Raw genomic sequence first — 24452 nt, forward strand, 5'->3', positions numbered from 1 at the left:
GGGTGCAGAGGTGAAAATTAGTGACCGGATGCGTCCGGTCAGGGGTGACTTGACACGCCAGACGTCCGGTCAGTGTCTCGCCCTTCACCGCGCGCAAGCAATGGTGATGTCAGCGTACGTCATCCACCAACTGACGCAGGGCCTGCGCGTCTGGTCGTGCAACGCCTCCTGCGTCCACTCAGCTCAAAAGGTGACCGGACGCGCCAGTGGCAGCGTCCGGTCGCACCTCGACCCTCTCGGCTAGCTGCGCGCCACCCGCTATATTTGACCGGACGCACCGGGGTTAGTCAGATCACACCGCGGCCAGCGTCCGGTCGTGGACCATCTCCTTATTTTCTTTTTCTAAGTCCACAACTACTTCACCCTTTATTCCAACTTGCTAACCACAAAGTGTAGAACTTGTGTGCATGTGTGTTAGTATTTTTTAAAGCATTTTACAAGGGTCAAAGTTAGCACACTAGGTTTCTAAATGCAATGCGTGAGTCATGCCACCTATTGGCACTCGATAAACCGTTTAGCCAAAGATTTTTCTTCTTTATAGTACGACTATCGATCCTAAGTGCACTTACATCCTCTATGGTATCTTAAGTGCCAAAACAAAAACTATCTTTTACCTTTGCCTTGATCATCTCGGTTTTTGTTTTTCTCTTTCTTCTTTTTCAAGTTGAGCTTGATCATCATCAACACATGTCCACCTTCATCACCATGGATCTCATCTTGCTCAATTACTTGGATTGTACCAACCTAGCTCATATCACAACTCATGACAAATGTTAGTGCTAGGTTTCATCAATTATCTAAAACCAAACTAGGGGCTTTCACCGTGGAATCCCAACGCAGGTACGTGAACTCAGCGCCGTTGATCTACCAACGGACAGTGGGGGCGCTGTCCAGCAAATCTGATCACTAACCCATTTTCTCCTCCGTCTCTCCGTCTTTGCTAATCTAACAAACTAATCATCATCATCAGTCTCCCTGCTGCCGCTGCCGCCGTCGCGTCTCCTCTGCATCTAAGCGGCCGGCGGCGACTCACCCCGCCCCCGCCCCCGCCCCGCCTCTCTCCTCCCTCCGCCCCCGCATTGGCTGGTTCCCTCCCGTCAACTCGCACACTCACAGGTGATGATTTCTCCCTGTTACTTTCTCCTGTCTCGCGTCATTTTTGAGTGGGGATTGACGAACCGCTTATCTCCCGTGGCTGTTGCGACGTCGGGGCACGGGTGGAGAGGAATCCTTCCCGCGTCTTTATGGGGCTAGTGCCGATTCGAGGGGTGCTGGCTAGTCCATGCCTGCTACACGGTAAAAATTCTAGATTTTATTTTGTTGGATGTGGGTGTAGATCATACACTCATAGTGGATGGGATTGGTGAGGAGCTTCTTCTACGTATCCTGATATGCACTGGCAGATGTAGTATTATAATATTGGGTGTGTAAAATATTTTTCTCTTTTATTTTATTTATAATAATATCTAACTCGTTATAAACAAATTTTTAACGTGCATACTTATAAACTTCAAAATAACTATGAAGTATTTTCAAACTAAATATATGATGACTACTTTCATAACTTTTGATAACTCACTTGGTGACTTACGTATGGAATGAACACAAGTCTATATATGTATTTATTATAGCTTTATGGTGACAACCTTCTACACTTTTCTATATTTTAGAATAACTCTCATATTTATCTATTCCCCATATATTTCTCATTACACAAAATATCAAGATCTAGACTGTTCCATGTAGAATATTGCTTGTGTTTATTTATTGCCTAGATATTTCTCATACAAAATATCTAGATATAGAGTATTATATTGTCTAAAATGCGATAATTATGTCTTATGCAAAATATCTGGAAAGTTTTTCACGTAGTAGTTTCCTATTCCATAAGATACTAGGAAGGCAAATGTGTCACACCCCTAACATTTTTTCCACTATGATAATATTTCTTTCCTTTTAATAAAATATTGTTTTTTCTACTCTAGAAGTTGTTTCTAACCCGAAAATATATTTTGCTACAAAGGGGTAAGTAAAAAATGTTCTACCTGTAAGAAAAAACCATTTGTTCCATAAAGGACAACTAGTGTCATGTAAGAGTGGCAACATTCCTAATTTATTAATAATTATGCAGTATTGTTATTTGTACAATACTTTTTTTCGAATGCATAATTGTTTTTATGGTCAAACTATTTTTATTCCTATCCTGTCATGTCAAAAAGCCTTCTTTTGCTCTTGCCTCATAGCGATGTCTATCTTTTCAACTTGTATACCTTTGTTTTCGGTTGGAGCTTTTCTATGGACTTAACGCCACTATGTGCCTCTATTGTCTTTGTGCCATGCGGATAATAAACACTCGCTTAGCCAGATTTGTTTAAGGTTGATAAAGTGTGACAATTCTAACACATGAAAGTATTTTGCAACCTAATCTTTAACCCTGTTACAACATAAAAATCCTTAGTAAATTATAAAATGAAAAGAGAGTGCTAGAAAGACTCAATTTTTTCACGAGATATTGAAGTGTCAATACTATGTATTAGTTTTTGTTGGAGCATGATTTTTTTAATGAGTTCATACCATTTTTTATTGATGATAGCAATGTTCCTAGTTCATGGGAACTATTGCTTCATTCATGTTTAGCACAAAAATATTTAATATTCACTTGGGAAATTGTCACAAAGAGAAAATCATTTTTTTATAAAAATGTTGTTATCGCTTCTTGGTTTGTGAAATTGGTATATGTTCCTGTGAAAATGGCTTCTAGCTTCAATAGAAAAATACTCAACCTTAATAAAATATAAAAAGTTCCATTTACTTATTTACAATGTACTATATATTTACTAGCCAGTGATAGTGTCCAATGAAGAGAATAGATATGAAATTTCTGTTATGTTATTTTAAACAAATGTTGTACTAGCCATTGATAGTGTCCAATGTAGAGAATAGATATATGAAATCAACAAGAATAAAAAATTATTAAAAGGGAGAGAAAGAAGAAAAAAAGAAATTTTCAGCGAAACTGAAAAAACGGCCCACAAGAAGCCCGTGCGTTTTTTTTTTTTCCGCCGTCGATGCCTGCTTCCCCTTCCGTCCGCTGCATCTGCATCCCTCTTCCCTCCTCGTTCTGTCTCTCTCTCGCTCGCTACCCTCTCGCTCTCAGGCGACTGTCGGGCCGCCGCCGCCCTAGGCCAGGTGCTGAGGCTTTCGTTGGTCTCTTCGCCGGCGACGAGCACCCACCAGGTACTCCCACCCCTTCTCTTCCCTTCCCTTATGCTGTGCGAAGCTGAGCACCGAAACCCTAACCTAAAGCTATTTAGCTATTTGACAAGCCTCCTAACTTCGAAGTTTTTGCAAAAATTATTGGGTGGCTGTGAGGCATACCTGAGGCCTGAGTTCTCAGGTGTGCTTCACCCCCGACGCCACTGCCGGCGTGTGCAGCCGTTGCCCGTTGGGTGTGGATGAATACAAAGGGGCACAGATGGTCGCACAGAGGAGCTAATAGGTCGCACGGAGCAACGAATAGGAAGGGGCGCAGGCGACTGGCTGCTGGGACCAACCATGCCTACGATGGTGGAAGCGGAAGCATCACGGTGGATTTGGAAACAGAATTAGAATTCCTAAATCCTATGAGCTTTTAGGACAGAGTGCAGGGTGGTCCATGGCCCACAGGAACCACCCTGTAGCCCTGTCCCTGTTTCCAGTATCAATCGAATATGCTTTCACTATAGATGGAATCAAATATTGTAACCATTTGCGAGACGTAAACTGAACACTATGGAGAAGTATCTAAAGTTTCTTATAAAAAACATAGCAAATGAAGCAATTATGGCACATAAGTTTATGACATAGTTAATGCATTAACCGGCTAATTTTAAAACAAATGAGAGGTTCATATGTCGTAACATAACTGGTGTAGTGACCGATGGGTTTATAGACTGGCTTGTGTTTAACTGTTTGTCTAACTCTGAGATGAGAAGTTCAATTGGTTGCCATAAAAAAATTAACTTGATTGAATTCTATTTTTAAGCAAATTTTCTCACAGGTTTCATACTGTCTAGGTTTTATAATTGTTTGCAAAAGGGCTATAGTACTTGATGAGATGAAGTCAACAGTGTTTTCGGCAGTTGTTGTTTCTATTGGGTATGCATTGCTTGGATGGGATTTTGCAGCATTATTAGGTATTTTTTTCTTTGCTCTATTGATTGTAATTATACATTAATTACCTCCATTAGAGATCTCAACTATCTGACAATCATACTAACCTTGATTTTTATTATCTGACAGAAGCTAATCATCATATGGAAAAAGAATTTGAATTGTTGAATGGACCTTCTATTGAAGGTATAACTTTAGCAGCCTCAACATTTGGGGCTATTGTGATAACAATATTCTCTGGAGCACTATTAGATTGGCTTGGAAGGCGTGCCATACTGGTTTACTCATCTCTGGTATTGTTTTCGGGTGGTGTCCTGATGCTGTGGTCTCCTAACATCTACATTGTACTTCTAGCTAGGTTAATTGTTGGATCAGGAAGTGGGTTGGTTTTCACCTGTGTCCCTATTTATATATCGGAAACATCTCCTCCAAATATGAGGGGATTACTTGGAACTATGCCACAGTTTATGTTCTTCCTAGGAACTATCTTTTCATATTGCCTGATATTCTGGTTAACACTAATGTCTTCACCTAACTGGAGAATCATGATTGGTGCAATCTTTGCTCCTTCCATTGTCTACTTTGCTTTGTTGGTTTACTACTTGCCAGAGTCACCTAGGTGGCTTGCAAGTGACGGAAAGATTAGTGAGGCCAGAGTTTCTCTGCAGTGGCTTAGAGGGAAGAAACGTGATGTTTCAGGTGAGATTGTTGACACTTGACAATGCTTCCATATTTATTCACAAGCTACTAATTCATCTGAAGATAGTTTGGTCTTGATTAGTAGGGAACTGAGTAAATAAATGTAGTTATTGTGGGGACTTGAGAAATGTAAAGTTGTAACCAATGTCTGACAGCATGATCATACAAACTAAATTTGCAGTTTTGGAAATATTACTGTTATCAGCTGATTTGCGGGATCATGAACCTGATTTTTGTGTCATTTAATGGGTGATGGTGCTGTTCCGTCCACCTCTTTCTTTGTCTGGTGTTCATGCAATCAGAACTATGAGAAATGAAGATACATGATCTTTTGATTTCAGCTTGTCATTGGAGGTGCTAATTGAACCTCTTACATTACAAAAAAAAGCCTCCTAACATAGAAGATACTAATAGAACTATGTACTCCCTCCACCCCAAATTGTAAGACGTTTTGGCTTTTCTAGATATATTACTTTTACTATGTATCTAGACATAGTGTATATCTAGGTGCATAACAAAAGTTATGTATCTAAAAAAGCCAAAACGTCTTATAATTTGGAATGGAGGGAGTAAGTAATATATAGCCTAGTAATACATGACTTCATATTCAAGAACTGAATGGGAACTAATTCAGTCCTCTTATTCATGTCCTAGAACCTATATGCTGTAAAATTGTAAACATAAGCAGCATTTGACATTACATACTTAACATAGAGATTGAACAATTGGATGACGGTTTTGTTTTACAGTTAAATGCTGTGAGACAAGCTGATGAAGTACTGACAACAATATGTCAATATGATTGGGGGTTGATGGTGCTTTAATTACACATGATGCATTAACAGACTGTCTTGTTTTGATAAATTGAGCCAATCACTTGTTCATTTCTATTTTTGTCGAAAATAAAGAAGCATAAATGCATCATGACATCACATAGACCTGCAGGAGAGATCGCTGTTATTGTGGAAGGTGTGGACATCATATCTGACTCTGCTGTTGGCACTGCTCGTGCTCAAAGTTTCTCTGGAACCAGTGCTAGCCACACTTGGCCCCGTAGTACTTTTTACTGGCAGCTTTCGGACCCACTAGTTGATCTTCTCGGAAGCATTCATGAGAATATGTCAGAAGGAGGAAGTAGACGGAATAGTTTCTTCCCAGTCTTCAACAGTTTTTCTTTTCCAGAACACGAACATATGAATGAGCACAGGGATGGTAACAGTGATCAACAGACTAGGGAGGCTTATTCTGCTGGAGAAGTTAACAATGGAGATGGTTTGCGGGCTTCTCTTGTTTCTCAGGCAGCAAGTGTTGAAGTAAATGATACAAATACCTCTTTTACATCTGAAGGGAGCTCTTCATATTTAAGAAGGCATGGAACATCAGTACTTGCGCAAGAGTTTATGGCGTCTATACATGATTATGACATTGAAGAAGAAGAAATTCATGGGTTCGTATCGCCTCACCAGTCTGCACCTCGTGATATAGAAAGCACAGGGCGACATCCATTCAGACATCAAATAGTCCGGCTATCTGAAACAGCTGATATGAAGTTTAAATGGCGGGTGCTTCTTCAACCAGGAATCAGGCATGCCTTGTGTTATGGCATGTTAATTCAAGCCCTTCAGCAGGTACGATTCTGTGTTATTGTAGATTTTATATTCCATTCAGCATGGAGTTCAGTTTACAATCCCTCTGCACTGGCTACCATACATATATAATGCTAGTTAGTCTGCTGACACGTTTTTTTTTTTGCTTGTTTCATGTTTGCTCTTCTCAAAAATACAGTCTACAGGAATCAGTGGTCTTCTCCGCTGTGCTCCTGAAATACTTGAACAGGTTGGAGTTAGCTTGTTTTCAGACATTGGACTTTCCCCACATTCAACATCAATTCTCATAAGTACCCTTCATGCTTTGCTGATACTCCCTTGTATAACTGCCGCAATGCTGCTGATGGATGTCTGCGGAAGAAGGTAAACTCTGAGACACCGTCAACATTACAATTTCGAAATAATGTTGATTTACAATTAGTAGAAATGCATCCACATGACCAAGGTCTGTTCATAGATACATCATTTGATCTCAATATATAGCCTTTTGCTGCCTCACCGGCAGCATTAGATGTTGTACCATTTCTGAACTCCAATACACCTCTGACATTGTATAATTGTGCTTCCACACTCTGCTTCTTAGGTTCATTTGCATTGGGTATCCTAAAAAATTCCTTGCCAACATTATCTACCAACATTTCGCTTTGCCGGCTTATCCAGCAACAAGTTTGTCATGTAGTGATCATGATTTTGAAGTAAATATTCATTTTAGTTAATTCTTTTTTACATGTTTATTCCTGTTCCTGATAGAAACTACTTATTAATACAACTCAACCTTTTTTTGTAGGGTTCTTGTGCTGGCCACTACTCCTATCCTTATATTATCATTGAGCGTTATGTCTATGTCCACCCTGTTGAATATGGGATTGTTCGAGCGTGCCATCGTCTTCCACTTCGCATTAACCATTTGCTTCTGCTCCTATGTCGTTGGTTTGGGACCAATACCTAACATTCTCTGCTCTGAGATATTCCCAACCAAGGCCCGTGCGACCTGTGTAAGTTTCTGTTCGCTTTCCTTCTGGTTTGGGGGCCTGCTTTCAGCATACTGCTTCCCGGTGATGATGAGCACCATCGGGCTTGGCGGAGCATGCGGGATCTATGCACTTGTGTGCTGCGCTCCACTTTTTCTGTTCTACTATCGGATACCAGAGACGAAGATGCTCAACTTGGAGCTAATTGCTGAGCTATTCAAACTTTCAAGGCAGGAGGAGTATGTACAGTAGGTTGTCCAGGACTCAAGGTAGCCCAGGCTGAGCGCTGATGGATGATGTGTGTACATATGACAAATGTAGCTTTGGATGTTGAAATTTTGTTTGCTAGTTAGGAGGATTGGTGATAGTGTAAGGAGTGGTTTACCCTTTTCTTGTACATAGATTGGTAGCAGTGTTTGTAGTGTTTTGTTTTATTGTCTTTAGATGTACAACAAGAAATTCTTGAGAACAAGATTCATTTCTAAGAGCCAAATAATATTGCTGCAGGCATACTTATTAGGTTACCTATGGTTCTTCTAAGAATATATATATATATTTTAAAAAGCTTATTGGTTGTGGTTATGAAAATAACACACATAGAATGCCTAATAAATAAAGGTAAACATCCCTCAAAACATTACCTTTCCTCAGGTGAATGGTTAAATCTGCATTTGATTTGTAGCATGTTATATTCATGCAATGCAGCAATGAACATGAAGCTGTTTCAGTTTACTAATTTAATCCTTGCTTATCTTGCACCCTGACTATATTTAGTCCTGTCTACAAAACCAGGAATCATTTGTACCTGCCAGGGAGAAAAGCGAGGTTTAGCCGTTTAGGCCATCCTCTGCTGTAATCCAACCTTTGTTCCATTGCTTTCCACACCTGCTCTGATTTCTGAAGAAGCTGGAACGCCTCGGCTGTTTGCATCGCATTGCATCGTCTTCTCCCGTTGGTCGCTTGCCGTCGCAGCTGTGGGGCACCCTATTTTTGGGTCCCAGTCCCAGATCCGCCTGCGCAACCACTGGAGCAGCAGAAGAGGCGTTGACAAAAACCAGGGCGAAGCAGCGCCACGAAAGGCAGGCAGGGAAGGGACCATCCGTCGTCCGAGAAGAGAGCTGGAAGAAAGGTAGAGGACAGGCTCTGACCACCACCACACCCGGTCATGGTCACCCTCCTCGCCTTTCGGCTCCCACCTCTCTTCCTCCTCCTCCTTGCCGCCACTGCCGCTGCCGACAATGGCAACGTGTCGGAGGCAGGGGCGGCGCTCGTAAATCTCAAGAAGTCGTTCACAGACCCGACCGGCAGGCTGGAGGCGTGGTCGGCGACGTCGCCGTTCCCGCCGTGCGACGCCGCGAGCCCCTGGCCCGGGGTGCAGTGCTACAAGGGCAGCCTCGTCGGCATCCGGCTCACGCACATGAACCTGTCCGGCACGTTCGACTTCGGCGCCATCGCCAAGCTCCCGCGGCTCCACTCCGTGAACCTCAAGCACAACGCGCTCTCCGGCCCGCTGCCGGCGAGCCTCGGCACGTTGCGCGGCCTCCGCGCGCTGTACCTCTCCTCCAACAACTTCTCCGGGCCGATCCCCGCCGACGTGTTCGCCAACATGCGGTGGCTCAAGAAGCTCTACCTCGACAACAACCGCATCACGGGCCCGCTCCCCGCCGACGCGATCGCGAGCGCGCCGCGCCTCATCGAGCTCCACCTGGACCGCAACCAGATCGACGGGCCGATTCCGTTCAAGCTGCCGGAGTCGCTAAAGCGGTTCAACGTGTCCCACAACCGCCTCAGCGGCTCCATCCCGCAGAGCGTCGCCGAGCGCTACGAGGCGTCATCGTTCGCCGGGAACCCCGGGCTGTGCGGCTCGCCGGGCAGCGACGCCGCGGTGTGCGTGGCCGCCGGCCCGGCGCTCCCGCCCGCGATGCCGCCGCCCACGGCGGCCGACTACATGGCCATGGAGGAGGAGACCAGCGTGTTCGTCGTCATCGGCATCATCCTGCTCGTCATCCTGCTGGTCACCGGCGCCATGGTGCTCATGCTGCGGCAGGACGAGAGGAACAGCGCCGCGCGGGCGTGGGACTACTACGCGGGCAGCACGGCCGCCGCCGGTGCCGGCGCAGGCGCAGGCGCTGGCTCCAGCAAGTCCGCGGCGGCGGCGGGGTCGAAGACAACGGCGCCGCGCGCCGGGGAGATGGTGGCCGTGGACGTGGCCGGCGGCGGGTCGTCCAGCCACGGCGGCAGCAGCGGCCGGCGGATGGGAGAGTTCGTCCTCCTGAACGAGGACATCCCCGCGTTCGGCCTGCCGGACCTGATGAAGGCCTCCGCCGAGGTGCTGGGCAAGGCACCCTGGGGTCGGCGTACAAGGCCGCCATGCGCAACGGCGTGACCGTGGCCGTCAAGCGCCTCCGTGACATGAACCGCGTCGGGCGCGAGGAGTTCGAGCAGCACGTGCACATGCTCGGCGAGCTCCACCACCCCAACGTGCTCCCGCCCGTCGGTTACCATTACCGCAAGGAGGAGAAGCTCATCGTCTCCGAGTACATGCCCCGCGGCAGCCTCCTCTACATCCTGCATGGTAATTAACCATCTGGTTGGTTAATTAGCGCAGCTAATTAATCAATCAATCGTGATTAGTAGCTAGCTAGCTAATTAATCACGTGACTAATTAATCAACTTTAATAATGACCCTGGCAGGCGACCAGAGTCCGAACAGGCTGATCCTGGACTGGCAGGGACGGCTGAGGGTGGCCGTCGGCGTGGTGCGCGGGCTGGCGTTCCTCCACGAGAGGCTGGGGATCCCGGCGGGGCGGCTGGTGAGCATGGACGGCGCGGACTTCGACGCGCCGCCGCCGCCGCCGCCGCACGGGAACCTCAAGTCGGGGAACATCCTCCTGGACGCTGGCATGGAGCCCCGGCTGGTGGACTACGGCTTCTTCCCGCTGGTGAACGCGGCGCAGGCGCCGCAGGCCATGTTCGCGTTCCGGTCGCCCGAGGGCACCACGCGCGGGGTGGTGTCGGCGCGCTCCGACGTCTACTGCCTCGGCGTCGTGCTCCTGGAGCTCGTCACGGGGCGGTTCCCGTCGCAGTACCTCCACAGCGCGCGCGGCGGCACCGACGTCGTGCACTGGGCGGCCACGGCCGTGGCCGAGGGCGGCGAGGGGGAGCTCGTCGACCCGGCCATCGCCGCCGCCGGCGGGGACGCCGCCGTCAGGCTGCTCCGGGTCGGCGTGCACTGCGCCAGCCCCGAGCCCGAGTGCCGGCCCAGCGTCGCCGAGGCCGCGTGGATGGTGGAGGAGATCGGCAGCGGCGGCGGCGTGTCGTGATCACGCACGCACGCACGTCGTCGCTGCATCGGAGTTGCACGTCACGCACGGCCACGGGTGGAGGACATGCATACTTGTGGGTCTCGATCGTCAGATCCTGGCCGTTGATCAGAGATGACGGCGAGTGTGAGTGCAAGAGGGTATGGTTGCGCCGCGTGTACATTGGTGTTGTGGCCCGAATTTGTAAAAAGGGAAAAGGTAAAGGGTAAAAATGAAAGAGGGAGACGAGGAGTTGGGTGTATGCATGCCAATGTGAAAAACCTAGGGGGCCTTTCGAGAACATTTCTAGCAGAGGAGAGGCATTTACGAGTTACGACCATACTTTATCAAGGGATCAAAGATATTGTGTGTATGTCAAGAAGAAAAGCAGCGTTTTGTCTTAGGATGCTATGGGTTTGTTGTAATTAAGGATACATGTATTTTAGCTTTGAAATTGGTGTCTTATTTTGAGTAAATTTCGCTAGCCACTCTCTCTTTAGTAAAATCAAAAGTAAATCACGCATTTCAGCAGTAGTTTACCCGCTCTCCTATTTTGCCTAATGTACATCATTATTTAGCTGATTTAAAGAAAAAAAAATCAAGCGGAATCTTTGTAGTCATAAGATTTCTTAGGCCAATCCCATTAAAAATTTTATTTCCATCTAATAAGGTGGCACATCAATAAAAATGATGATGATGTAACATCTGAATTATAAGCAGAGAGACGAGATGAGTTTTATCCAGATGAAATCTATAGCGTGCATGGTTAGTTGGTTACTAATGCATCGGACACGTAGTGAGACTCCACGGAGAGCGTTTTATTTCATCCACACACATTAAAAAAAACTAGTGAAACTCCGCTAGAAGCATTTTCATTTCATACCACCGTGCAACAATTAAATGCACAATCCTATGAAACTACGCACCGTGAGTCTTATTATTTTATCTCATCACCTAAAATCTACGTTTTGAAAACAGTGCAATGAAATGTAGCACTCGAAATGGCCTTACGATGTACCGACGGCCACACATGCATGTCCAAATGTTGTTCAAAGGCTTTCGTCATTCCAATTCTCCAGCGGCACTATATCTATTGTTATATAATCATATAAGAAAAAAAGTTACACGTTCAAACGACGCTTTGGCCGAGTGGTTAAGGCGTGTGCCTGCTAAGTACATGGGGTTTCCCCGCGAGAATCGAATCTCTCAGGCGTCGGAAATTTTAAGTTTGTTTTTTTTGCCCAACGCATATATATTATTTATGTATATATAATTCATTATTACCCTCAAAATATTTTGATACTGCACAATGTTGGTCTAATTAATAGTTTATAAGTTGATTGGTTTGTATCTGATATCTTTCGTAATCTCTTCGATTCTGCTAGCGACTCCCCCGCTCCTTCCGGCGAAGCCCGTCTCTCCGACGAGCCCCGCCCCCTGCCGACTGCCATTCCGGCACCGGCGTCCACGGCGGCGACGGTCCTTCCCCGCCCCCCAACCCACTTGCTCTGCTTTGGGTCCCTCTCACCGCTCAACCTTCCCCACCGCTGCAACTCCGAACCATTCCTCCGCCCCGACTGGCCACATCTTCGAGCCCGCCATGGCTAGGCCCGCTGCCTCTTGGGCGTGCGGCCTTGTGCGCGCGTGCCCCCACGCGCCCCCCCCCCCCCTCCGTAGGCATGCACCCCAGGTGTTCGTCAGAATGCCGCCCTACCAAAACCCCGTCCGGAGGTTCCATTGCTGAAGGGTGCTTGGCGCACCACCCGCACTCCCTTCAGTCCTTGGAGCGTACGTAGCCCTGGACCTCCTGCTGTTCCGACTCTCGGCGTCCATGACAAGCTGCCCGAGACGACGGCAAGCCTTATGAGTTCTCTTATGGAAGACGACGGCCGCCTAGACGGCAATCCGGGTACTGTTCCTCATGGACTCCGTTTTTCTTATAACGAGACTACTACACACATGATAAGCCTCGACGATGGATTCAAATTTTGAACCAAGGCCTACTGTTCCTTCTGAGAATGGTTCGCAGTCGCACCCTCCCCATGGGCTCGACAGCAGGCTGTGCCCATCAGTTTTGCTGACTATCCTATGGCGACTCTGGGACGCGCGGAATGGAGAAATCTTCCAAAACGAATCTTCTTCTATAGCTCAGGTTCTTAGCCGTGTAATCGACGACCTCACAGTATGGAGAAAACGCTTCACCCTGAGAAAGGCCGGCAGCTCTGAACTCTGAAGATATTCAGTCCTGGCTCCAGTATCTTCATAGCTGTAGGAACTCTTCATCTGATGTTTGATCTACGCCCCGAAAGGGAAGTGAGAAATCCGTTGGACATCGGGGAATTTGGAGACTTGCTAAAGTATGGGTGTATTTCATGGGGTGTATTATAATGGATAAAATCATTGCCAAGTGGGTTAGTGAATACTATGGACCCAAATTCCTCTTCCCATGTTAGGTAACTAGATTCAATTTCCTTCAAGTAGTATCAATTTATATTTCCTACAAGTGGTATTTCTTACAAATTGGTATTTTTAAGCATCTAGTTACTTTTCATGCCTATGTTTGCATTTGCATGCTTATGTCCTTTATCATGCACACACTAGGTATATTTTATGGTAGGCTTGCTCGGTTTCATTCTTAAACCCTTGGAGCAAACCTACATGGTTTAGAATTGTTTAGGAGTACGGCACATAGCTTGTGTTTTGATTGTTCATCTAATATGTGCCAAAGTCCAAATTATAGATAATTTCTACCTAATATCATCTTTGAAAATGATTCTCACATTCATGAGATGTTATCTTTCAAGTGGTATTATTGATTCTAAAATCAATGTGCATGACTTCTATAAGTATCCCACACTTGTGTGCACAAATTTAAGGGAGATTACTCTACAAGTTGGATACTTTGAGACTAACACCTTTTCAAGCTTATCATGTGTGTAGTAGTCTCATTGCAAGAAAAATGGAGTCCCTGGAGTTAAGCATCATACTTCAAATATCCACTATCTAGTGCAAGTGGTAGAAATCAAATTGGTTTCCACATGTGGTATTTCTAAACCGATATCATCATGTTGATTTCATTTTGATATTTATATGCTTTCTCCATGCATTATATAAATTAAATTCTCTTGAGCAATAATTTGTCAAATATGAATATGCCTTGCTTTCTATCATATGTATGCATATATTTAGGGGGAGCTTAATCTATATAATGTGAGAGTCAAATTTTGTGACCTATTCCACTCTACACACAAAGGATCATAAAATTTGACCCTCCCTTGTGCTACTAATGTCTTTCTTTTTGGTGTTTGATTCCAAAGGGGAAGAATTTAGAGAACCAAAAGCAAGCATTAATTTATAGGACTAAAAGCTAGAACATAACAATTTGCAAGTGGCAATGGTCTACAAGTAGTGTCTACCAGTAGTAATGGTCCGGGAAAAGAAGGATAGTAGATTATGGATTAGCCTATGTAATAGAAAATTTATAGGAAGCAAGGCTTATATCCACAATGCCACACGGGGACATTTGCAAGGGTAAGATAAATTTTTATGTAGTATCTTTTAGTCTTACAAGTAGTATCTTTTAGTATCATATAACCTTGCCCCTTGCATTGCATCCTAGCAAGTAGATAGTTTTTAAATTCCAAATTTTTATTATTTGCTTGCTTTGGTCATGTTGTCATCAATTACCAAAAAGGGGGAGATTGTAAGGAAAATAGACCCTTGGCCCATTTACTTTGGATTTTGGTGTTTGATGACCAACACAACCAAATTGGACTAATGAATTTGTAAGTGATTGTTTTGTAGTTCAATAGGGTGCAAGACGTGACTTGGACGAAGGCAACGTGATGATCCAATAATCAACACCATAAGCAAGACCTTAGAAGCATAAGGAAAGATCCAAGATATCAAGCAAAGTCCAAGCACGAAGATAGGAACCAAGCCGTATGTAAGATCACGAAGATACGAGCTCACAGAAGTGACCGTATGCTGGACCAAACGCTGGAGGAAAGCAACTGGACGCTCCGATCAAGTGGCTCGGCAACAGGCGTCAGCAGCAGCGACCGAACGCTGGCGGCAAAACGATCGGACACAGGACAGCAGAGTCCGGTCGAGTACAGAGAGGTTCCAGAGCGGCGTCCGGTGGCAGGTGACCGGACCCTGGCAGCGTCCGATCAGTTGATCGCAGCTCTAATAGTCGGGACGACTGGACGCGTCCGGTCAGGACGTGATCAGCATCCGGTCAGTAGCAGAAAAGCAGGATTTCGTCCCCAACGGCTACTTTCTTAGTGGGGCTTATAAATACAACCCCAACTAGCCAAATGAGTAGTGGGGAGCTAAGGAAACATATCAAGGGTGTTGATACACCATTTTAGTGATCTCCACTTGCATAGTGCTTAGTGTTTTATTAGGTGATTAGCGTAGGTGCTTTGGGAAGCGCTTAGGTTGATTAGACCACCGCTTATGCGCTTGCTCTATGTTTAGGCCTAGTATTTAGTGAGGTTTACATACCTCTTATCACTCGGTGCTTATGAGCACCATTGTTGTACATCGAAGGGGCTTATAGTCTAGCGAGATTACACCAACCGCGTTTGTGGAGTGGCCGCCACCGTGTACCGGAGGGAACAAGGCCCGCGGCGTTTTGGCTGGAAGCTTGATAGTGAAGATGGCGGGGAGCATCCGGGAGAGGCTTGCCGGAAGGCATGTCGGAGACCCACTTGCGCGTGGGGAAGGCCCGAGGCTATCCATGGAGTTACCCGACCAGGAGCTTAGCCCTTGCAAGGGATTCCTTGCGAGGGGCTCCAATGAGGACTAGGGGGAAGCTCGCGCGCTTCTCGATACCTCGGTAAAAATATCGGAGTCGTCGATGGGAGTTTGCATATCTCTACCTTGCTCTTTAGCTTCCGTATTTACATTGATTGTATTACTCCTTTTGCGGTAGAGATAGCAACACACTAGCAAAATTGTAGTTGCACATTTAGATAGTTTATCTTTTGCATAGGTTTTGCTAAGGTTAGAAAAAGAGGCCATAGTTTAGAGTTAGAATTTTAAGTTGCCTAATTCACCCCCCTCTTAGGCGTCATGGTCCCCTACAATTGGCATCAGAGCCGGTTGGCTCAATTTGGACCTTTGGCTTAACCGTCGTTGAGCCGATGCTATTTAGAGTGGTTAGGATGAATACCTCTAGGCCTCCGCACTTTAACGGCACTAACTTCCCTTATTATAAGGCTAGAATGGCTTGCCACCTTGAGGCGGTTGATTTGGGTGTTTGGAGAGTCACTCGTGACGGGATGAAACCCATTAAGAATCCCAAAAAACCCACAAAGAGTGATGAAAAAGAAATGCATTTCAATGCTAGAGCTAAAAATTGCTTGTTTGAATTATTTAGTATGGATGTGTTTAACTAAGTGTTCACTTTAAATATGGCACATGAAATTTGGTTAAAACTTCAAGAGCTCCATGACGGCACATCAAATGTCCGTGAGCAAAAACATTGTCTAGCTAAACAAAATTATGATTCCTTTACAATGAATGATGATGAGCTTGTTCGTGATATGTATTCTTGTTTGAATCTAATTATCAATGAGCTCCATTCAATAGGACTAATAAAGCTAGATGATGCGGACATCATGAGGAAGATCATCTCCGTGCTACCACAAAAGAAATATGCAAGCATCATCACCGTCCTTCACAACATGGAGGACTTGAGCACCATGACCCCAGACATAGTCATTGGCAAGATAGTGGCATTTGAAATGTCATGTAAGATGGGTCAAGAAGAAGCCTCTTCATCAAGGAAAGGCAAAGCTCTTGCATGTAGCGAGAAAAAGAAGATGAAGGGCAAGTAAGTTGAGACAAGCTCAAGCTCAAGCTCCTCAAGTGAAGATGAAGAAGAAGATGAGGATGATGATGATGATGACAATGAAGAATCAAGTGATGATAATCAATCTTCCTCCTCCACCTCCGACCTTGATGAAGAATCAATGAAACTAATCAACAAGGTGGAGAAGATGATCCAAAGGCTCAATGTTAAGGGTGTGCCCATCCAAATCTAAGATCTCATTTTCACCAATCAAAGAAATGAGCAAAGAAAGAGAGGATGCTATGGATGCGGCGAGTTGGGGCACTTTGTGGAAGTTTGTCCAAACAAGTCCACACCCAAGACAAAGAAGAAGGCATGTAAAAACCAAGCTCTCACATTGATAAGGTCATGGGATGATTCTTCAAGTGAAGAAGAACACCATCACAAGAGACGAGGGCGCAAGCACTCATCATCAAGCTCTTCTCGTATGTGCCTTATGGCACGAGGTAACAAAAGCTCATCCTTTAGTGAGAGTGATAGTGATGATGAAATGCCTTCTTATGAGGAAATTGTGCAACAAAATCTTAAAAAGAAAAATGAAAAATTAAAAGAAAAGTTAGCTAGCTCACAAGATGCTTATAAAAGTTTACTTGCTAAAATGGAAACCATGTGCAAACATTGTGATGAGCTAACTAATAAAGTTGCTAATCTTGAAGCCGTTAGTTCAACCCCCACCAAGGCATCTAAAAAGAAAAGTTCTATCCTTAACATGTCTAAAAGGGATGCCTCTACTTCTTGTAATGATTTATGTTTAGACTCATCCTTGTGCAACCAAGTTTGTGTTGAGAAAGTTATTGTAGATACATGCACACTAGAGGTTGCAAAGGAGAACGAGCAACTCAAGCAAGAAGTAGCTCACCTCACCAAGGACTTGACTCAAGTAAAAGGCAAGGCGAAGCAAGCCTAACTTCATCAAGATAACACCGTCAAGGGAGTGAAGAAGCTTGATGAAGGACAAACCGTGGTTTGCTACGTGTGCCACAAGGAAGGTCACAAGTCCTATGAGTGCAAGATGAAGAATGGGGGAGGAGCAAAGAAGAAAGAGAAGAAGCAAACAAGCAAGCTCTCCAACACCTACACCAACAAGGTGGACAAAAAAGCCTCCACACCTTATCTCTAGAAGAAGAAGAAAAATGACAAGGTGGTGGCCATCAAGGTGAACAAACAAGCCAACAATAGGGTCAAACGCTTTTGGGTGTCAAAGAAAATCATTTCCAACATGAAGAGCACCAAGAAGGTTTGGATCCCGAAAGGGAAGTGAGAAGTCTGTTGGACATCAGGGAATTTGGAGACTTGGCAAAGTATGGGTGTATTTCATGGGGTGCATCATAATAGACAAAATCATTGCCAAGTGGGTTAGTGAATACTATGGACCCAAATTCCCCTTCCCATGTTAGGTAACTAGATTCAATTTCCTTCAAGTAGTATCAATTTGTATTTCCTATAAGTGGTATTTCTTATAAATTGGTATTTTTAAGCATCTAGTTACTTTTCATGCCTATGTTTGCATTTGCATGCTTATGTCCTTTATCATGCATACACTAGGTATATCTTATGGTAGGCTTGCTCGGTTTCATTCTTAAACCCTTGGAGCAAACCTACATGGTTTAAAATTGTTTAGGAGCATGGCACATAGCTTGTCTTTTGATTGTTCATCTAATATGTGCCAAAGTCTAAATTGTAGATAATTTCTCCCCAATATCATCTTTGAAAATGATTATCACATTCATGAGATGTCATCTTTTAAGTGGTATTATTGATTCTAAAATCAATGTGCATGACTTCTACAAGTATCCCACACTTATGTGCACAAATTTAGGGGGAGGTTACTCTACAAGTTGGATACTTTGAGACTAACACCTTTTCAAGCTTATCATGTGTGTAGTAGTCTCATTGCAAGAAAAATGAAGTCCCCAGAGTTAAGCATCATACTTCAAATATCCACCATCTAGTGTAAGTGGTAGAAATCAAATTGGTTTCCACATGTGGTATTTCTAAACCGATATCATCATGTTGATTTCATTTTGATATTTATATGCTTTCTCCATGCATTATATAGATTAAATTCCCTTGAGCAATAATTTGTCAAATATGCATATGCCTTGCTTTCTACCATATGTATGCATATATTTAGGGGAGCTTAATCTATATAATGTGAGAGTCAAATTTTATGACCTATTCCACTCTACATACAAAGGATCACAAAGTTTGACCCTCCCTTGTGCTACTATTGTCTTTCTTTTTGGTGTTTGATTCCAAAGGGGGAGAATTTAGAGGACCAAAAGCAAGCATTAATTTATATGTCCAAAAGCTAGAACATAACAATTTGCATGTGGCAATGGTCTACAAGTAGTGTCTACAAGTGGTAATGGTCCGAGAAAGGAAGGATAGTGGATTATGGATTAGCCTATGTAATGGAAAAATTATAGGAAGCAAGGCTTATATTCACAATGCCACACGAGGACATTTGCAAGGGCAAGATAAGTTTTTATGTAGTATCTTTTAGTCTTACAAGTAGTATCTTTTAGCATTATATAACCTTGCCCCTTGCATTGCATCCTAGCAAATAGATAGTTTTAAATTCCAAATTTTTATTATTTGCTTGCTTTGGTCGTGTTGTCATCAATCACAAAAAAGGAAGAGATTATAAGGAAAATGGACCCTTGGCCCATTTACTTTGGATTTTGGTGTTTGATGACCAACATAACCAAATTGGACTAATGAATTTGTAAGTGATTGTTTTGTAGTTCAATAGGGCGCAAGACGTGACTTGGACGAAGGCAACGTGATGATCCACCATAAGCAAAACCTTAGAAGCACAAGGAAAGATCCAAGATATCAAGCAAAGTCCAAGCACGGAGACAGGAACCAAGCCGTACGTAAGATCACGAAGATACGAGCTCACAGAAGTGACCGGACGCTGGACCGGACGCTGGAGGAAAGCAACCGGACTCTCCGATCAAGTGGCTCGGCAATAGGCGTCAGCAGCAGTGACCGGACACTGAACCGGATGCTGGCGGCAAAATGACCGGACGCAGAACAGCAGAGTCCGGTCGAGTACAGAGGGGTTCTAGAGCGGCAAAACTATGACCAGACGCATCTGGTGGTAGGTGACCGGACGCTGGTAGCGTCCGATCAGTTGATCGCAGCTCTAACAGTCGGGACGACCGGATGCGTCTGGTCAGGACGTGATCAGGGCTCGGTCAGTAGCAGAAAAGCGGGATTTCGTCCTCAACGGCTACTTTCTCAGTGGGGCTTATAAAAACAACCCCAACCAGCCAAATGAGTAGTGGGGAGCTAAGGAAACATATCAAGGGTCTTGATACACCGTTTTAGTGATCTCCACTTGCATAGTGCTTAGTGTTTTATTAGGTGATTAGCGTAGGTGCTTTGCAAAACACTTAGGTTGATTAGACCACCGCTTATACGTTTGCTCTAGGTTTAGGCCTAGTGTTTAGTGAGGTTTGCATACCTCTTATCACTCGGTGCTTGCGAGCACCATTGTTGTACATCGGAGGGGCTTATAGTCTTGCAAGATTATACCAACCGCATTTGTGGTGTGGCCGCCACCGTGTACCAAAGGGAACAAGGCCCGTGGCATTTCGACCGGAAGCTTGATAGTGAAGACGGCGGGGAGCATCCGGGAGAGGCTTATCAGAAGGCACGTCGGAGACCCACTTGCACGTGGGGAAGGCCCGAAGCTATCCACGGAGTTACCCGACCGGGAGCTTGGCCCTTGCGAGGGATTCCTTGCGAGGGGCTCCAATGAGGACTAGGGGGAAGCTCGGGCGCTTCTCAATACCTCGGTAAAAATACCGGAGTCGTCGACAAGACTGTGCATATCTCTACATTGCTCTTTAGCTTCCGCATTTACATTGATTGTATTACTCCTTTTGCGGTAGAGATAGCAACACACTAGCAAAACCATAGTTGTACATTTAGATAGTTTATCTTTTGCATAGGTTTTGCTCAGGTTAGAAAAAGAGGCCATAGTTTAGAGTTAGAATTTTAAGTTGCCTAATTCACCCCCCTTAGGCGTCACGGTCCCCTACAATGATAGTGATAGTGATGAAGAATTTGAATCACCTTCTTATGATGATCTTGTCAAGTTGGTAAACCAATATACTAAAATCATTAGAAAGACAAGAGCTAAAAATAAAAAGCTAGAACTTGAGAAGGACTCACTCTTAGCAAAATATGACATAGCCGAAAAAGCTAGTGTTGAGCTTAGAGAAGAAAATAAAACTATGTCATCCAAACTCAAGGAGCTCAAATCCTCTAAAAAGAAGCTTAGAGAAAAACATGATAAACTTGAGGGGATACATAATGAGCTCACCACTAGCTACAATTTGTTAAAAGAAGAGTACACCAATCTCATGGTTAATCATGACAATCTTGTTCTTTCTCATGAGTTATTATACAATGAGCCACATGATACTACTAACAATGTTGTTAAGATTAATATAGCTACATCATGTGATGACTTCATTGTTGAGAGCATTGAGCAAGGTTCTAGTAGCAAAGGCAAGAAAGTGGTTGAGTCCGACAATTATGATGAGTATGTCAAGCTCAAGAATGAGAATGAAAAGCTCAAGAAAAATCTTGAAAAGCTATCAACCACCAAGACAATTGTGATAGAGAATCTAGACAATGATTGTGATATAGCTCTTGAGAACGAGAAGCTTCAAGAAGAGAACAAGACTCAAGATGAAGAAAAATCATGATGAACTTAGAGAAGAAAACAAGAAGCTCAAGTTGGAGAAAGAACATCTCAAGACCGGTTTGAGCAAGTTCACAAGAGGCCAATATCTTCAAAGTGAGCTACTCATGAACACCATAATGAAGATGGATAGAAGTGATATTGGGTACTTGGCAAATCAAGAGAAGAAAGCTCAAGCTCAACATCAACAACAACACAAGTCAAAGCTTAAGCCAAAGAGATATTTTGAGTGTGGACAAGAATGTCACTTTGCCCATGAGTGTCAAACTCCACCACCACAACCCTTGACCAAGCATGCTAGACCCTTTGCCTTCAATGCTCATTACATGCTTAGAAAGGATTCTAGTGGAAAAATGAAAGTCATATTCTTAGGTCCTCCCAACAAGAATAGGCCTAAAAAAATTGGGTTGTAAAGTCACTAGTTGAGAAAGTCAAGGGCCCCCATCAAATTTGGGTCCCTAAACAACAAGCTTGATCTCTTGTGTGTAGGTGAACGACAAGACTGGTGGAAGTCATTGGGTTATTGATAGTGGTTGCACTCAACATATGACCGGTGATCCTCGTATGTTCACCTCACTAGATGAAGAAGTAGATGGTCAAGAAAGGATTACATTTGGTGACAATTCAAAGGGCAAAGTTCAAGGATTGGGCAAAATTGCAATATCAAATGATCATTCAATATCAAATGTGCTATATGTTGCTTCATTGAGTTTCAAATTGCTATTCGCTGGTCAATTGTGTGATCTTGGCTTTCAATGCTTGTTTACCGAGAAGGAAGTGGTTATATCTAAGAAAGATGATGATCAAGTTATATTCAAGGGATTTAGATACAACAACCTATATCTAGTGGATTTCACCTTCGAAGATGCAAACTTGAAGACATGTTTATTCATCAAAACATCACTTGGTTGGCTATGGCATAGAAGACTTACACATGTTGGGATGAGCTCACTCAAGAAGGTAATAAATAATGAATTAGTGAGAGGTTTGAAGGATGTGAAATTTGAGAAAGACAAGCTTTGTAGTGCATGTCAAGCCTGCAAGTAAGTTGCAAACACTCATCCAACAAAAGCTTACATGTCAACAACAAGAGTACTAGAGCTCCTTCACATGGATCTATTTGGACCAACAACTTACAAGAGTTTGGGAGGAAATCTCTATTGTCTTGTAATTGTTGATGACTACTCTAGATATACTTGGGTGTTCTTCCTTCATGACAAGACCAAAGTGGCTTCATGTTTCAAGAAGTTTGCCAAGAGAGCACAAAATGAATTTGAAGTGAAGCTCAAGAAGATAAGAAGTGACAATGGAAAAGAATTCGACAACACAAACATTGAAGCATATTGTGATGAAGTAGGGATCAAGCATAAGGTCTTCGCAACATACACTCCTCAAAAAATGGTGTAGTAGAGAGAAAGAACCAGACACTTATCACACTTGCAAGAACAATGCTTGATGAGTACAATACACCCAAAGCTCTATGGGCGGAAGCTATCATCACCGCATGTTATGCATCCAATCACCTATTTCTTCAAAAATTTCTTGGCAAGACCCCTTATGAGTTGCTCAATGAGAAGAAGCCGAATATATCATTCTTCCGGGTGTTTGGTTATAAATGCTACATCTACAAAAAGCAGCAACACCTAGGGAAGTTCCAAAGACATTGTGATATCGGATTTCTTGTTGGTTACTCAATAAAGTCCAAAGCATATCGAGTATTTAATCATGTCACCGGCTTGGTTGAAGAAACATATAATGTGGAATTTGATGAATCTAACAGCTCCCAAGGAGCACATGAGAATCTTGATGATGTAGGTGATGAACCATTGAGGGAGGCCATGAAGAACATTCTGGTTAGAGACATCAAGCCCAAAGATGATGAAGATAATATACAAGTGATTGATCCATCTTCATTAAATGTGTCATAAGATGATGATAAAGATGAGAGAGTAGAAAATGAAGATACTCATGTCTCTCATGATCAAATAGTGGCACAAGCTCAAGATGGTGATGCTCCACAACCTCCCCCTTAAGTGGTTGATAGAAGAAATTCACCCCTACTACAATCACATCCACAAGATCTCATCATAGGGAGTGCTTCAAAGGGTGTAATGACTCGCTCTCAAAAACTTGCTTCATTTATTGAACATCACTTGTTTGTTTCTTGCATTGAGCCTAAAAAGGTAGAAGAAGCTCTTCAAGATCCGGATTGCATAAATGCCATGCATGAAGAATTGAACAACTTCACCCGCAATGAAGTTTGGACACTTGAAGAGCGACCACAAGGTGCAAGAGTCATTGGAACAAAGTGGGTGTTCCGCAACAAGCAAGATGATCAAGGCATTATTGTGAGGAACAAGGCAAGACTAGTTGCAAAGGGGTTCTCTCAAGTTGAAGGGTTGGATTTTGGAGAGACCTTTGCACCGGTTGCAAGACTTGAAGCCATTCATATCCACCATGCATATGCATCGCATCATGAAATAAAATTTTACCAAATGGATGTTAAAAGTGCATTTTTAAATGGTTTCATAAATGAACTAGTCTATGTTGATCAACCTCCAGGGTTTGAGGACCCTAGATATCCTAATCATGTCTATAGGTTGTCCAAGGCACTATATGGGCTTAAGCAAGCCCCAAGAGCTTGGTATGAGCGTCTTTGGGATTTCCTCATTGAGAATGGCTTAACCATTGGGAAGGTCGATACCACACTATTCACCAAGAAGCTTGATGGAGAGATCTTCATTTGTCAAGTATATATTGATGATATCAAATTTGGCTCATCAAATGAAGATTATTGCAAAGAGTTTGGCGAATTAATGTCGAAGGAGTTTTAGATGTCGATGATTGGAGAGCTTACATTCTTTCTTGATTTTCAAGTCAAGCAAATGAGAGAAGGAATTTTCATCTCTTAAGAAAAGTACACCAAGGACCTTCTCAAGAGGTTAAAAATGGATGATTGTAGGCTAATCAAGACACCTATGCCATCAAATGGACATCTTGACCTAGATGAGGGAGGTAAAATGGTTGATCAAACTCTCTACCGCTCTATGATTGGTAGGTTGTTATATTTGACCGCATTTAGTCCCAATGCCATGTTTAGTGTGTGTATGTGTGCTAGATTTCAAGCTAATCCTAAGAAAG

The 24452-nt window shown here is 43.8% G+C and overlaps 1 protein-coding gene, 1 non-coding gene and 1 pseudogene across 4 annotated transcripts; all 3 read left to right on the forward strand.

Moving 5' to 3' along the window:
• Positions 1 to 1055: 1055 nt before the first annotated feature.
• LOC136485483 (monosaccharide-sensing protein 2-like) lies at positions 1056 to 7953 on the forward strand. 3 transcript variants are annotated; one of them, XM_066482355.1, is made up of 6 exons: positions 1056 to 1116; positions 4056 to 4175; positions 4282 to 4851; positions 5797 to 6479; positions 6637 to 6821; positions 7246 to 7953. In XM_066482355.1, exons 2-6 carry the CDS (start codon positions 4097 to 4099, stop codon positions 7679 to 7681), a joined length of 1953 nt encoding a protein of 650 aa, XP_066338452.1. In that variant the 5' UTR covers positions 1056 to 1116; positions 4056 to 4096; the 3' UTR covers positions 7682 to 7953. The 3 variants fall into 3 exon arrangements, with proteins under 3 accessions (XP_066338452.1, XP_066338451.1, XP_066338450.1); XM_066482354.1 differs by lacking the exon at positions 1056 to 1116 and adding an exon at positions 1123 to 1296; XM_066482353.1 differs by lacking the exon at positions 1056 to 1116 and adding an exon at positions 2360 to 3237.
• Positions 7954 to 8522: 569 nt separating this feature from the next.
• LOC136485484 (pollen receptor-like kinase 3) lies at positions 8523 to 11127 on the forward strand (annotated as a pseudogene).
• A 739-nt stretch (positions 11128 to 11866) lies between these two features.
• TRNAS-GCU (transfer RNA serine (anticodon GCU)) lies at positions 11867 to 11947 on the forward strand. The gene has a single exon. It is a non-coding gene; the product is annotated as a tRNA-Ser (tRNA).
• Positions 11948 to 24452: the final 12505 nt, after the last annotated feature.

This window comes from Miscanthus floridulus, chromosome 10, assembly GCF_019320115.1.
Source record: "Miscanthus floridulus cultivar M001 chromosome 10, ASM1932011v1, whole genome shotgun sequence".
In the NCBI taxonomy this organism is placed as follows: domain Eukaryota; kingdom Viridiplantae; phylum Streptophyta; class Magnoliopsida; order Poales; family Poaceae; genus Miscanthus; species Miscanthus floridulus.

Coding starts and splice junctions, on each gene's coding strand:
- LOC136485483 (XM_066482353.1), top strand. CDS start 3,069: ATGCCTGCTTCCCCTTCCGTCCGCTGCATCTGCATCCCTCTTCCCTCC. Junction 4,176..4,281: donor GGATTTTGCAGCATTATTAG/GTATTTTTTTCT, acceptor ATTATCTGACAG/AAGCTAATCATCATATGGAA. Junction 6,822..7,245: donor ATGGATGTCTGCGGAAGAAG/GTAAACTCTGAG, acceptor CTTTTTTTGTAG/GGTTCTTGTGCTGGCCACTA.